General features: G+C 42.0%; 1 protein-coding gene across 2 annotated transcripts; it reads right to left on the bottom strand.

Moving 5' to 3' along the window:
- Positions 1-967: 967 nt before the first annotated feature.
- On the bottom strand, positions 968-13,740 carry SPTSSB (serine palmitoyltransferase small subunit B). Of its 2 annotated transcripts, XM_072142898.1 has the most exons (4): positions 13,722-13,740; positions 11,788-11,890; positions 10,367-10,443; positions 968-2,457 (listed from the first exon to the last, which is right to left on the bottom strand). In XM_072142898.1, the coding sequence occupies exons 3-4, from the start codon at positions 10,381-10,383 to the stop codon at positions 2,187-2,189; spliced, it is 288 nt and encodes a 95-aa protein (XP_071998999.1). In that variant the 5' UTR covers positions 10,384-10,443; positions 11,788-11,890; positions 13,722-13,740; the 3' UTR covers positions 968-2,186. The 2 variants fall into 2 exon arrangements, with proteins under 2 accessions (XP_071998999.1, XP_071998998.1); XM_072142897.1 differs by lacking the exon at positions 13,722-13,740 and having other exon boundaries at positions 11,788-11,955.
- Between the last annotated feature and the right edge of the window lie 1,443 nt (positions 13,741-15,183).

The following is a 15,183-nucleotide window of genomic DNA, read 5'->3' as shown; positions in this document are numbered from 1 at the left end:
TCCATAGGGCTCCATTTACAAGGCATATGCCAAATGAATGGTGCCTTATACCGGTACAGGCAGTCCCCTACTTAAGAACACCCGAACCCAAGTTACAAATGGCCCTTCTGGATGTTGGTAATTTCCTGTACTTTAGTCTCTGGCTACAATGATCAGCTGCAACAGTTATCAAAAGGTGTCTGCAATTAAGATTTATTGTTAATCCTGGTTCTTATGATAACCCAAAAGTTTTAAAATTCAATTGTCACAGTGACCGAAAAATGTTTTGACTGGGGTTGCAATTATAAAATATACAGTTCCAACTTACATACAAATTCAACTTAAAAAACCTACTAAACCTACGTAACCCGTGAACTGCCATATACAGAAAAAAAATTATATATAAAATACAATATTTTTTACAATGGCAATAAGTGATCTCATCATATGCCTATTCACTAAGACAGTGGTGGCAAACCTATGGCACGGGTGCCAAATGTGGCACTCTTGAGCCCTCTTTTTGCGCATCCAAGCCATCAACATAGCACTTGACATAGAACTCAAAGAATCATCCTGCAGTCCCAGGCGACTCAAGAAATGCTGCTCTTAGTGCCATTTTAAAGCAACACTTGGGACTGCAAAGAACATGTGGAAAGGGGAGGATCTTCAGAGCTCCTCTAGGCCCCATGTCTCTTCCTGTACAGGGGGACCATAGCGAGATGCTACAACATAAGTCCAAATTTGCCCTTCTTTCAACTGTTTTGTTGTCACTTTCCAATAAAGTGTGTTTTGGTTGTAGTTTGGGCACCAAGTCTTTAAAAGGTTTGCCATCACTGCAGGAAGATAAGATATCAGGGGCAGACATTAAAAGATCCTCCAAAAATATACCTCCAACATAGGCTAAAAACCACACATAGCTAAATTCTATATATATTTTCCCCTGCTGACTGAACCACTTTAAAATATGACAATCCAAGATTTTTTTAATCTTTTTATTCAAGTATTCAAAACAGAGTTTTCATACATAATTTTATATCGCTAAAACGATACGACAGGTATAAGATAAATAACACAGGAACAGAACACAAGTTATTTACAGAGAGTCCAATGAATAATCATTTGGTGCATTAGACTAGTGAACCAATTTTACAGTTATTGCTTATTTCTTTTGCTTCATTTTTTAAAATTTCTATTTTGTAATCTAAAGGGGATAGTTTAATCCATTAACAGAAACAAGTTGACAAAAGCAGCCAATTATATTCACTTTGTTAAGGGTTCAACTTCACCAAAAAAAGCAACATGAGTGTATTTCACAGTATAGTAGGCTTGGTTTCCTAAATAATATTAGATATGTCTTGGTAAATAATGACACATGGATTGCGACGTCGATGTATAAACAGCACCTGTACATAAGTGTATCACCTTTATTGTGCTTTATCCATCTTCTTTTAGACTGATCTGTAAAGAAATCCAATCAGTTTTATTTTCATGTAGTCCATTGCCTAAGCAGGTGTCTCACCCAAGGGATCTCAAATTCTTCCGAGCCAAATAACACTACCTTGATTATTGGATGATATTTTCGCCCTCGACAGGCAGATTCATTGTCTTACCATGATTATCGCCTTCTCAACATTACTTCCAAGCAGTACAGACTTTCACTTTTTATGGGATTATGCTACTATTCGTACTCATGATTAAGTCTAAAGAACCTATTACTCACCTGATACTTCTGTCCCAAATCTTATAGAAAATAAGCACTTTGTGATACATATAGTTTGTTAATAGCAGCATAGTAGGGGCTAATCCGGAAAACATTAATTTACAGTATAAAATTCAGTTACAGTAAACTTTAGTTTTCTTAGAGGAGATTAAAGAAGACAGGAGCCAAACCTACCACTCCCCACAGTCTCATGATTTCCGTGTGGAATCTATTTCTGTTTACGTTGTAATTATTCTCTATATCTTTTAACCAACCCCATCTTGGATTGGTATTAACGCAATGCTATTTTACTCTATATACAAGGTAGACAATTATTTTAATATTTAACACAATTTCAATGATCCATGAATTAGAAAATAAGAAGAAGTTCAAAATATTTCTTCCATGTAGGAGTCTATGTACAGTGGAAATACTATGTAAACTTCTGCAGTTCCAGCAAGTCCTAAGAGCAATCAAATAGATCCATTGAGGGTCTCGGCTGAGTACGTCAGCTCATTGGAGCAACAGTGCTTTCATGCTGTCCGCCAAAGATCCCAGAGAAAAACTCCACTGCCAGACGGACATGAATCGGTATGAAGACATAAGAGCTGTAAATCACCATTGCAATGGCTGTCACTAGCACAGTGTTAAAAATGGACTGCTCCCAGGGCTCCAGAACATAACTGCAGGTTATAAGGAGATATTGATAGTACAGCCACGAGAGGTAATCTTTAAAATGTTTTACATCCATCTTTATCAGTGCAATTGTAGCACCAAACCTATAAAGGAGAGAACAAAAAGAGGTTATTAATACAATTTAATCTTCATAAACAATTTTAAACTCCATGTTCCAATGTACATTCTGTTAGCAGGACCTGCACAATGTAAGATAATTATGTCTGGTTATGAGGAAGTAAGGTCTATAGGCCAACTCATGTACCAGAACCGGGCTGCGATAGCTACACCTGAACTTCCTGGCAGACATGTATCAATTTGAGCGCAGGGTCCGTTTTTGGCGCACAAATTGTGCTCTCTGGGATGTTAGATTGTGGTGCGGGACCAAAAACAGGTTTAGAACACACATTCATTAAGGTGAAATAAAGCCCTGTAGCTTTTTGCAGCTCTACATGTGTGGCAAAAAAAAAAAAAAAAAAAGAGTGGCGGAAAACCATCAATATTGTGGAGCAGGCACTTAATAAATATGGTGCAACAAGCACAGCAAGGGGGGTGGGGGGGTGGTGGAGGAACCAGTTTCCGTTTAAAATTTAATAATGAATACCACCCCCTATGTCTACATCCTCATTTAATATTTGATGAATGTCATAACCTCTTTGCTGAAAGGGAGATTTCCTTATCCACATAAAATAATTGTTGGGAAAAACACTGGGACCCCAGAAGAATGGGATCTGCAAGTGTCTTATGTGCTCCATTTGTATATAGCAATAGTGCACATACCTGACCGGTGCTCTGTTCAGGTTTTAGTGGGACACCTACATGTATCCTGCAGCCCAATAGCAGTGAATGGAATGCCAAATATGTGGACCAATACTCCATTAATATGAGCACTCAGACACTTGTGTGCTCCTGTTTTCATGAATAATGGGAGGTTTCAGCGGTCTTCTCCTCAATGCTCATACCCTTACCCCCCCATCCACAGTTCAGATGATAGGTGTGATGGGAAAAAATGGGTTATTGTCCTGTTGTTTCCCTAAGGTACTAAGTAGTTGAAGAAACAACAACTGAACTCAGATGTTCTACACTGTTTGCTTAACTCCCATGGAGGTAAAGGTATTGAAACAATGTAGCTCATGCTGACTCATCGTTTCTGTAACCCCTAGTCACCTCTACGGGAGTCACGGCTATTCAGCTATTTTGTAAAATCCGTTGAAGAAAAGAAATTTCTCGAATTAATAGTAATGTTTACAGAATAAAGATTAATTTAACCCCCTTACTTTAAAATTTTACTCAGTCTTATTGCAGTTTTAGCTAAAGCTATAACTCTCAGTGATGATCAGTGTAAAATTCTAGAGTGTGGGTGGAGCACACTGTATCGTGCAGATAGGAGAAGCTATTCATGAGAAGAATTGGCCCTGCCTGACCATAGAAGATAGAAGATTTACGGTCGGAATGCTGGGACAGTTAAAAGTGTGTACACCAGGACTGATAGAAACAGGTTGGAATTATATCTATGAAATGTATCTGCTGTATTTTTGTTAATAACAGTAAATTAGAGAATGTGTTCTTTTGTCATCCTGAGTATATTTAATAATCGTGTCTTCATGGTAATACCCCTTTAAGCCCACTGCCTGCGAGCAAGTTTGGCCCAACAAAACTGCTCCATGCTTTTACAGGATTTACCGGACTGAACCTAGAATCAGATTTAACTCAGCATGTACATTCTGCAATTCTGTGTTCGATCCTGTAAACTTCTCAGGTGCACATAGCAAGATCCTCAGACCAAAATTATTTGTGGTCAAAGGGCCATTAGAGTGATTTCAAACAAGACGCCTATTTCTGCAACCATTTAACATCTAAAAATGAGGTTCAATAAGTTAGTCATAGATTTCTGCAACAATCTGAGGTAAAGGCACATACTCGATCTTTGCTGTCGGATTATATTTTCTCATCTCACTGGGCTTGGATCCATCAGAAAAGGAAGGTTATGTCAACATGGTTTAAGACAAAGGCAATTTTATGCAAACAATTATTGCCACAGGAGCAATACGTAACAGTTTACAGAAACTTTTCTTTACCCTCGGGGCTAGTGCAGCACCTGCCAAGATTTTCCAAACCAATGGAAGATATCAATGCCCAGAGAGCATTTTCATTGTTGCTTAAAGTGTTTTAATACTTCATAAAGCTGCACTTAAACTGCCTAAAATAGACAAGTGATAAAACTCTGGTAGCAAATTGTCTGCAAAATGCTGAGGGCGGAACAGGATGAGGAGTGGTAGCAGACACAGACGTTTGGCTGATAAAAAAAAGAACGAAAGACACATGCCAGACAGGAGGGCCTAAAAGTGTTAGAGAGATGGAAAACCTGTTAACATTAATGGCCTATCCTACGGATGACCCAACACTATTAATGTCCCTATACAGAACTTTAAAGAGGACTTTTTTTGCTACCTTAACCAAATTTCCCCTTTTTCAATTTTTTTTTTTTTTTTTTAAACAAATCAATTCACCAATTTTGGGCCAGCTCTATGGGGCATCAGTGGCAATGTCAGGGCATACAGTGCCTTGTCAGGGCCCAAATTGAGGGAATGAAGTCACACCAGAGCCCACGAGTCTTAGAAGACTTTAAAGTGGTCTCCTCCCCGTACTAAGAGAAGAGAAGTATAAGTGAAACGTTGTTGCTGGTGGTGTAATACTGATTTTGCTACAGAAATACTTAGATCCAATTATGGTCTTTTAGTAAAGTTTTGGATTTATATATACTGGTGTGGGATCATACACTAACAGTGCCATACCATTGGTTATTTTCTCGGTTTTCTACACGACTTCTCTGCATCATATGATGATAAAACATCTGTCATTACAACATGCAAAAAAATAAAATAGATGATGGGATGTGAGTTGGGGTCAGTAGACCCTCAGTAACACTGGGATACACACCCTAAAATACATGTAATAATAGACTTGTCAGATGCCCTTTGCGTGCCAGGGTATTTGGAGTGTGGCTATCCACTCGCCATTTCCTACTGATGCCAGTCTGCTATAAATATATTCAGGCTTAATCACATCCCCAATAAACTTGTTGAAGTTCAGTCCAAGAGTATACTGCTCCTTAAATGAATCCATCCCTGACTGTAGCAAAATCATCATAAAAGAAAAACAAAAAGCTACGTGTCTCCAGCCTTAAGGTGATGAGAAAAATATGTCATGTACACATTCTTGTTTCAGGTGCTGAATGTTTCTAGAAGGTTGTGTTTGATCCACTAAACCTGAAATGCTAGTTTCAGAAGAAAAGGCAGCATTACTAAGCAGGTTCCCCTGAGTTCCTTGTGTCTAGTTGTTAGACCAGTTACAAGGCACGTATACAAGTCACTTAAGCTCATACATAATAAACCAATACAAATGTTGTAAACCTATAACACCCAGTTTGCACAGGATGGGTGGATTCGGATGTACTGTCCGGTAACACTTTATGACCAACCTCAAAGACATCCTGATTGAGAGCATCTGTACCGGGGCATGACTGGTGTGCATAGAGCAGTGATTTTCAACCTGTGTGCCGCGGCACACTAGTGTGCCGCGACACATGGTTGAGTGTGCCGCGGGGAGCCCCTGTGTAGCGCTGCCGCCGCGCCCCCGTGTTTCTGCCCCCATACTTACCAACAAGGCCCGCGTCAGCGATCCGCCCATCTTCCGTAGCTCCTGCACCGCGCGGCCCATGTCACGTGACTGACGCGACCTGACGTCAGGTCGCGTAAGTCACGTGACATGGGCCGCGCGTTGCAGGAGCTACAGAAGATGGGCGGATCGCCATTAGGAGTGAAGGTACGCGGAAGAAGACATCAAGGGTAAGTATATAAGGTTATTATTTGTACAGAGAAGGCAGCTAGGGTCTTTTTTTTATTAGTAAAGGGAGGCCAGTAGGGGCTCTTAATTAGTAAAGGGAGGCCGCTAGGGGCTCTTAATTAGTAAAGGGAGGGCGCTAGGGGCTCTTAATTAGTAAAGGGAGGGCGCTAGGGGCTCTTAATTAGTAAAGGGAGGGCGCTAGGGGGTTTTTATTAGTAAAGGGAGGCCGCTAGGGGCTCTTAATTAGTAAAGGGAGGGCGCTAGGGGCTCTTAATTAGTAAAGGGAGGCCGCTAGGGGGTTTTTATTAGTAAAGGGAGGCCGCTAGGGGCTCTTAATTAGTAAAGGGAGGGCGCTAGGGGGTTTTTATTAGTAAAGGGAGGCCGCTAGGGGCTCTTAATTAGTAAAGGGAGGGCGCTAGGGGCTCTTAATTAGTAAAGGGAGGCCGCTAGGGGGTTTTTATTAGTAAAGGGAGGGCGCTAGGGGCTCTTAATTAGTAAAGGGAGGGCGCTAGGGGGTTTTTATTAGTAAAGGGAGGCCGCTAGGGGCTCTTAATTAGTAAAGGGAGGGCGCTAGGGGCTCTTAATTAGTAAAGGGAGGCCGCTAGGGGGTTTTTATTAGTAAAGGGAGGCCGCTAGGGGCTCTTAATTAGTAAAGGGAGGCCGCTAGGGGCTCTTAATTAGTAAAGGCAGGCCGCTAGGGGCTCTTAATTAGTAAAGGCAGGCCGCTAGGGGCTCTTAATTAGTAAAGGCAGGCCGCTAGGGGCTCTTAATTAGTAAAGGGAGGCCGCTAGGGGCTCTTAATTAGTAAAGGGAGGCCGCTAGGGGCTCTTAATTAGTAAAGGGAGGCCGCTAGGGGCTCTTAATTAGTAAAGGCAGGCCGCTAGGGGCTCTTAATTAGTAAAGGCAGGCCGCTAGGGGCTCTTAATTAGTAAAGGCAGGCCGCTAGGGGCTCTTAATTAGTAAAGGGAGGCCGCTAGGGGCTCTTAATTAGTAAAGGGAGGCCGCTAGGGGCTCTTAATTAGTAAAGGCAGGCCGCTAGGGGCTCTTAATTAGTAAAGGGAGGCCGCTAGGGGCTCTTAATTAGTAAAGGGAGGCCGCTAGAGGTTTTTATTAGTAAAGGGAGGGTGCTAGGGGGTTTTTATTAGTAAAGGGAGGGCGCTAGGGGCTTTTTATTAGTAAAGGGAGGCCGCTAGGGGCTCTTAATTAGTAAAGGGAGGCCGCTAGGGGCTTTTAATTAGTAAAGGGAGGCCGCTAGAGGTTTTTATTAGTAAAGGGAGGCCGCTAGAGGTTTTTATTAGTAAAGGGAGGGCGCTAGAGGTTTTTATTAGTAAAGGGAGGGCGCTAGGGGGTTTTATTAGTAAAGGGAGGGCGCTAGGGGGTTTTATTAGTAAAGGGAGGGCGCTAGGGGCTTTTGATTAGTAAAGGGAGGCCGCTAGGGGCTTTTGATTAGTAAAGGGAGGCCACTAGGGGCTTTTGATTAGTAAAGGGAGGCCACTAGGGGCTTTTGATTAGTAAAGGGAGGCCGCTAGGGGCTTTTGATTAGTAAAGGGAGGCCGCTAGGGGCTTTTGATTAGTAAAGGGAGGCAGCTAGAGGTTTTTATTAGTAAAGGGAGGCCGCTAGAGGTTTTTATTAGTAAAGGGAGGCCGCTAGAGGTTTTTATTAGTAAAGGGAGGGCGCTAGGGGGTTTTTATTAGTAAAGGGAGGCCGCTAGAGGTTTTTGATTAGTAAAGGGAGGGCGCTAGGGGGTTTTTATTAGTAAAGGGAGAGCGCTAGGGGGTTTTTATTAGTAAAGGGAGGGCGCTAGGGGGTTTTTATTAGTAAAGGGAGGCCGCCAGGGGCTTTTGATTAGTAAAGGGAGGCCGCTAGAGGTTTTTATTAGTAAAGGGAGGCAGCTAGAGGTTTTTATTAGTAAAGGGAGGCCGCTAGAGGTTTTTATTAGTAAAGGGAGGCAGCTAGAGGTTTTTATTAGTAAAGGGAGGCCGCTAGAGGTTTTTATTAGTAAAGGGAGGCCGCTAGAGGTTTTTACTAGTAAAGGGAGGGCGCTAGGGGGTTTTTATTAGTAAAGGGAGGCCGCTAGAGGTTTTTGATTAGTAAAGGGAGGGCGCTAGGGGGTTTTTATTAGTAAAGGGAGAGCGCTAGGGGGTTTTTATTAGTAAAGGGAGGGCGCTAGGGGGTTTTTATTAGTAAAGGGAGGCCGCCAGGGGCTTTTGATTAGTAAAGGGAGGCCGCTAGAGGTTTTTATTAGTAAAGGGAGGCAGCTAGGGGCTTTTTATTAGTAAAGTGAGGCCTTTTATGACTGTTTTAGTGTCATTTTGTGCTATTTTGGTTGGTGGTGTGCCTCAGGATTTTCTAAGTATAAAAAGTGTGCCGCGGGCTCAAAAAAGGTTGAAAATCACTGGCATAGAGCATACAGTTCACAGGCTTCAAATATATCAAAATAAAAATCCATTACAAAAAAAAAAAAAAAAAAAAAATAAACAGAATAGGTTGAGTATGATTTTTGCATTTTGCCAGATGACACTTTATTGGGAAATGGCATTATAGCATCTAGAGTTGCCCCACCTACACTGTCACACATTGTGCACATTGCAGCCAAGTGACAGTAAAAGCACTTGTTGCCATACAGTGGAGATTGTGCAAGTAAGTCATCAGCATTACAAATCAGTACTGGGTGGAAATTGATCTTAATAGGATAAAAAAAAAAGCTATAAAAAAAAGGAGTAAGTCAAAGATGCATCCATATTTTGGACAAATTCTACAGTCTTCAACATTTCCTGACCATAAAAATACTGGAAAGAGAGAACACTCAATGATTGTTCATTTTGGAAATCCACAGCATTAGCCCTGCAGCTGGGAAATGTGTTGTGCCCTTGAAAACAGACCTGTTGCTAGTCTGGTGGCTCAGGCTGAACACCTTGCACAAGAGGGGAATCCTTGCATCTATACAGAAATATGGTGCAAGGACTGTCTGCCGGCTGGAGTGCAGCGCCAATTCTGCAACCAATCCTACAGTACTACCAAGTAGTGGATAATGATATTTGGGTGCTAGGCTGGGGCCCAAGCTTTTAGGGAGATCCATGACCACCCAAAACACCCACCAGATTTTAAACAGAAAAGGACCTTCACCTAGAAGATCCTCATACATCTGTTCATGCTCTCGATACAGATGTACACAAAAGCGATCTCAAGACCTTTTGAAGATCCTCCAAGAGTCCTGAAACCGCAGATTGAAAGCAGGCAAAACGGACGCATCCTTCATTCCCCAAGAAGCTGATTGCAGTACCATTTGTAGGATGTGATTTCCGGACTTGTAGGGACTATAATATTGTTACAGCCCAGGGCCCATAGCAGTCTCAATCTGCCCCTGGTACCATCACTGGAGTTCGGACAACAGACAGGGTATCCTTGCACCATATTTCTGCATGGATACAAGGACTCCCGTCCTGTGCAATGAGTTTAGTTCATGGAACTGGATCTACAGGATGAATGCTGGCCTAGTACAACAACGGGAAAGATCTTTCGACATGTTGCAGACATTTCACAATCAGAAATAAACCTGAAGTGTAGATTTTGAATTCTACAAGGAAAACAATTATAATATTGATTGTGCATGTAGCTGCCCATTGTTGTCCTGCAGGCAATAGTAACCCATCTTCTATGGGTATAATGTAAAGCCGCTACCCCTCCTAACTATAATGCAATGTTTACAATAGTGTCCAGGTCATAATGGGAACAATCTCCATGGGGTCCCCATAACCCATGCAGCCCCTCTTGTCATAAACCTTCTATTTCCACATTACCATTTTAATATGCAGTAAACTAATACATTGTAACAAAAAAAAAAAATCATCATTTTTGATATTGAAGACAATTAAATATATTCTGAATATAAATTTTTCATATGATAGGTCTGTATGTGAAGTCCTCCTGCTAGTCAAGAGTCAAAAGTTCCCAGATGGATCATGATTTCGTTTCATAAGACAAACTTAATTTTTCCCAGAATGCAGTGCAGACACATGGAATCTACTAGAAGTAAACAAATGTCAAAACTCAGGTGAGTTACAGATGACATAATTTCATGACATAGTAGTTAATAAGTAACACTTGCTATGAATTTACTCTGGTCAGTACATTATCGCAAACCATGATGCACTAAAACTACTCACCTCTCAAAAAAGAACATGAATCCTGTTTCAGAATATAATGAGTAATCCGAACAAGCAGGTTCTTAAATTGTTAGGACCTGGAGGAGAGAAGATTGAATATATTAAAAGAGAAGAGTAGAATTAAGTGGAGAACATCCTCTAGCTGTCAAATCTGCTACTACACTCCAAGACGGCACATAAAGACATCAACAAAGTTGTCTGTAATTGAAGCTTTAAAAGATAGTTACTAGAGGTGTTGCCTGACAACTTACTGACAAGTAAACACATTCATTGTGGCTACTCCAAGCTATTAGGTAACCGCAAGCCATAATGACCACAAACACTTTCTATCAGATGGACAGAACAACAAGCTGCGTCTATTGTATGCTGATCCCCAGCCACCTGATATAACCAGTAGTACACACACAATAAGATAACAGGACACATCCAGGCAGTTACTCAAAAACAACTCCTAATCATTTACCATCACTGGAAAGATACAAATAGGTGAGAGTCTCGGACCTTAAAATGTTTCATGTCAGAAAACTTGACAGACAAGTTTTTCAACTAAAATCTGGAAAATCTTGTTTTTATGTATTACATTTTACGTGTGGATTTGGAACACAACTTCATAGAAAAAGTATACATTTGTGCAATATAAAAGCAATACTTTTTACATCCTGATAACACCTACGGTATCCTCATTACAGATGTAGCAAAACTGAATTTCCCATGTTATCCTACAGGACAACATTTTAGGACAACTAAAAATTTTCCATTCCATGTGAGAATGATTGTAAATAAACAATGGGGGACATGTATCACTCCTATTTCTTTCCTTTTTCGTGCAACTTTTTAGGTGCAGAATACCAAAGTTAGCGGCCTCAAGGATTTAGTGCAGTTTGCCAGATTTATCTTTGGAGCCCAGATGTTTATTCAATTTGTGCGACTTTTGGGCTCTGAAATTGTATATAATTGCCTTATAAGTCTCAAAACAGAGCATGCTACACCCACACTCACTACTATTTGGGACTAAAAAGTCCCACACCACAAAAAGGCTCAAGAGTGAGACTAAACAGGCAACTCATCACATGTATCACAAAGGGGAAAACTTAAGATATATTGCAATGATTAAGAATGCCAACTTCAGGAAACTTTTGGCAGACGAAAAACTATGATACATGTGCCCCAAGGAGTAAAAAATTAACACATTAAACTCTGCTACATCTGTAGGGAACCTAAACGATATCATGGGAACTGACAGAAAGTTAGGCAACAAGGTGTTTACATGACACATGATTGTCACCAGATCACAATATACACAACATCATTGTTTGTTCTTTTAAAAGTATAAGAACTTGAACTTTTTTTTTAAAAAAAAAGGTTAAGAACCTATATATGACATCTTTTCATGACTGTAAAGCAGAATCTTTTTAACTTACCTTATCCTACAATATTCCCACAATAGATCCTCACCTCTGACCTGCCAGCAGGTAAGTGCAGAACTGGTGCTGAGGATGACTGCAGGTGCAGCTATAGTCAGACCTGTGAAAAGTCAGTGGGATTGAATCACAGGTGTGTCTGCCCCTCCCAATTTCCTGCCACTACTTCAAAAATACCCTCCCATATAGAAAACCTGAAAGTGATGATTAATAATTGACAGAAGGAGCTCACTACGTATGTATACTTTATATACGCAGGCACGGTCAGTATGGGAGGCTGTGCAGTAATGTCATGTCTCAGGCTGGCTGCTTCTCCCCAGATCAATGCTCTATACTTCAGCTTCTCTCACTCTGCCTTATAGTTTACTGCAAAGCAGTCACTACGGATCAGGCAGCAGCAGTGCATCATCATTGGCTCCCATATCACAGGGGACAGTGTGCCTGCCCCCCTTATAAAATATTCATCTTCAAAATCACATTCATTCTAAAACATGTCTTCCAAATTTTAGATTAGGAAACAAAAGTGCTGATGTTCTAGAACTGCCAGTGCTTTCATCATATGCCTTCAGCATACAGAGAAGCCTAAGGGCCAGGTCACATGCAGCGCCAGCGCAATGGGGGCGTTGTCTCGGGCCGAACACTTTTACAGTGAAACGCACGTGATTGGTAAATATTCGCATGTGTTTCACTGGATCCATAATGAGACCCTGCGATTGGAAACGTTTTGACTATGTCCTTAGTCCTGTGACACATGTGACGTTTCTGATTCATATCAAAACAAATCAGTTTTGCTTCTTGGGTTGTGTTCACATGTTTAGTTTACAGGTGCAGTTTATGATGTCCAAATGGGGAATGGATGGAGGCATAGCACAATCGTATGTTCTCCCTCATTGTAATCCACATTCGCTTTTGGCTTTATAAACTGCATCTGAAAACTTGTGTGTGAAAGCAACCTGTGGGCGGATTCCCACGTGGCGTTTTTTTCACTTTTTTAAACACATCCAAAACTCAAGTGGGAGGGCGTTTGGCCAAAACGTATCTGCGTTTCAAATAAAATGCATTCATTTGGAACCGCACACACTTTTTGGCCAAACCACCTCCCACTTGCATGTGTAATACCTCATAGATTGCAAGCTCTTGTGAGCAGGACCCTCAGGGCACGTTTACACGTTTCGCTAGTGTCGCATTCATAACTAGCGCACAGGGCTCGGGCCGATCGCATATGCGTTTCCTGGGAAAGACATGCGATTGATAACCCTCTGGAAATGCATATGTGATCACCCCGAGCCCCGCCCCCTGTGCGCTAGTGTCACCATATGAACGCAACGCTAGCGGAATGTGTGAACGCGCCCCCAGGGCGCATTCAGACAATCCGTTGCGTTGCGTCGTGTGTTGGGTTTTTGACGCATTCCACTGGCTTCAGCTTTGATTACATGCTAAGGTTACATTGCGTTTTAGCAGATGCAGTGGAAACGCAATGTAACATTAGCATGTAATCAAGGCTGAAGCCAGTGTAATAAGTTAAAAACGCAACGCACAAAGCGACGCAATGCATCATGTGTATGCGCCCTCACTCCTATTTTTGCATCTAACGGTTTTTACTCTGTAATATCTTAGGCCGCAGTCACACGTACCACTAGGCGTCCGTTCATAACGCGATGCTAGCGCACAGGGGGTGGTCCTCGGCCCAAACGCATGCGATCGGACTGCCCCCTTAGCGCTAGCCGCGTGTTATGACGGGCGCCTAGCGGTACGTGTGACCGCGGCCTTATGTATATGTACCCCGTGATCTGTAAATATCTGTTGAATATGGTGGTGCTATAGAAATAAAGATGCATTATTATTATTTATTTTATGTCTACCTTATGTGTACATCTGCATTGTGATTTTTGTAGGCCTATTGTCCATGAGCGAGTTTGATGCATCCAGCTCACCTCAAACTTGCATTGTGTCCGGCCCAAATACTCAGCAACCAGAACTGAACTCAGCATGTCAGTTATGGTTTCGGAGCATTCGGGCCAGACATTCCAGCAAGCACATGATGCATCAAACTCACCGGTGGGCAGTAGACCTTATACAGGCAGTCCCCGGGTTTCGTACAAGATAGGTTTTGTAGGTTTGTTCTTAAGTTGAATTTATATGTAAATCAGAACTATATATTTATAATATTTTATAAATGCTATTTTTTCGGTCTTTGTGACAATTGGATTTTAAAAATGTTGGATTGTTTTAAGAACCAGGATTAACAATAAAGCTTCATTACAGACAACTTTGATAATTGTTACCACTGATCATTGAAGCCTAAGGCTAATGTACAGTAAATTACCAATATCCTAAGGCAGAGGTGGCGAACCTATGGCACGGGTGCCAGAGGTGGCACTCAGAGCCCTTTCTGTGGGCACTGACCCCAAGACAGAGCTCACCAAACAGGACCAAATTCACCAAATCTTCCTGCAGACCCAGGCAATTTAAGAGATGCTGCAATCAGTACTATTTTAAAATGACACTGCATTAGCTGTTTGGAACTGCAGTAAAAGTGAGAAAGTATTGATAGAACTGTAGTATCTTTGTAGATCATCCTACTGGACCCTACATTCTTCCTGTACAGAGAGACCCTGGTGAGAAGCTACAATGATAGTCTGAATGTGCCCTCCTTCTTTCAACTGTATATGTGGCCTCAGGGGCCGATACGATTAATAGATGTTTAAGAGCAGGGAGCAATACATTACTGCTTAAAATGCAATGTTGGCACTTTGCGGTAAATAAGTGGATTCTGGTTATAGTTTGGGCACTTGGTCTCTTAAAGGACACCTACCACCACAAATTTACTTATAAAGGTAGATTGGGTGGTAGGTGGATCAATGGGACGTGAGGATAGCCCTTTTAAGGGCTAATCCTCACGTCCCCACACTTTTTTGATAACTTTTATTACACATATATTCAAATTTACTTATGCGGCTACTGGGGCGTGGAGTAGCCGCATCTGAGGTTACACGAGGCGGCTACTCCACGCCCTGGTAGCCACTTTACCCCTCCTACTCAGAAGAGCATGCCCGCGCCTGTTTCGGAGCAGTGACCGCGCAGGCGCGGGTCTGCTCTTCTGCGCATGCGCAGACGGCAGGATCGCCGGACGAGGGCGCGGAGCTACGCGGAGGGGTAAAGTGGCTACCAGGGCGTGGAGTAGCCACCTCGTGTAACCTCAGATGCGGCTACTCCACGCCCCAGTAGCCGCATAAGTAAATTTGAATATATGTGTAATAAAAGTTATCAAAAAAGTGTGGGGACGTGAGGATTAACCCTTAAAAGGGCTATCCTCACGTCCCATTGATCCACCTACCACCCAATCTACCTTTATAGGTAGATTTGTGATGGTAGGTGCCCTTTAAAGGTTCGCCA

The sequence above is a fragment of the Engystomops pustulosus genome, chromosome 3 (assembly GCF_040894005.1).
Source record: "Engystomops pustulosus chromosome 3, aEngPut4.maternal, whole genome shotgun sequence".
In the NCBI taxonomy this organism is placed as follows: domain Eukaryota; kingdom Metazoa; phylum Chordata; class Amphibia; order Anura; family Leptodactylidae; genus Engystomops; species Engystomops pustulosus.
This window is presented reverse-complemented; position numbering and strand designations above follow the sequence as displayed.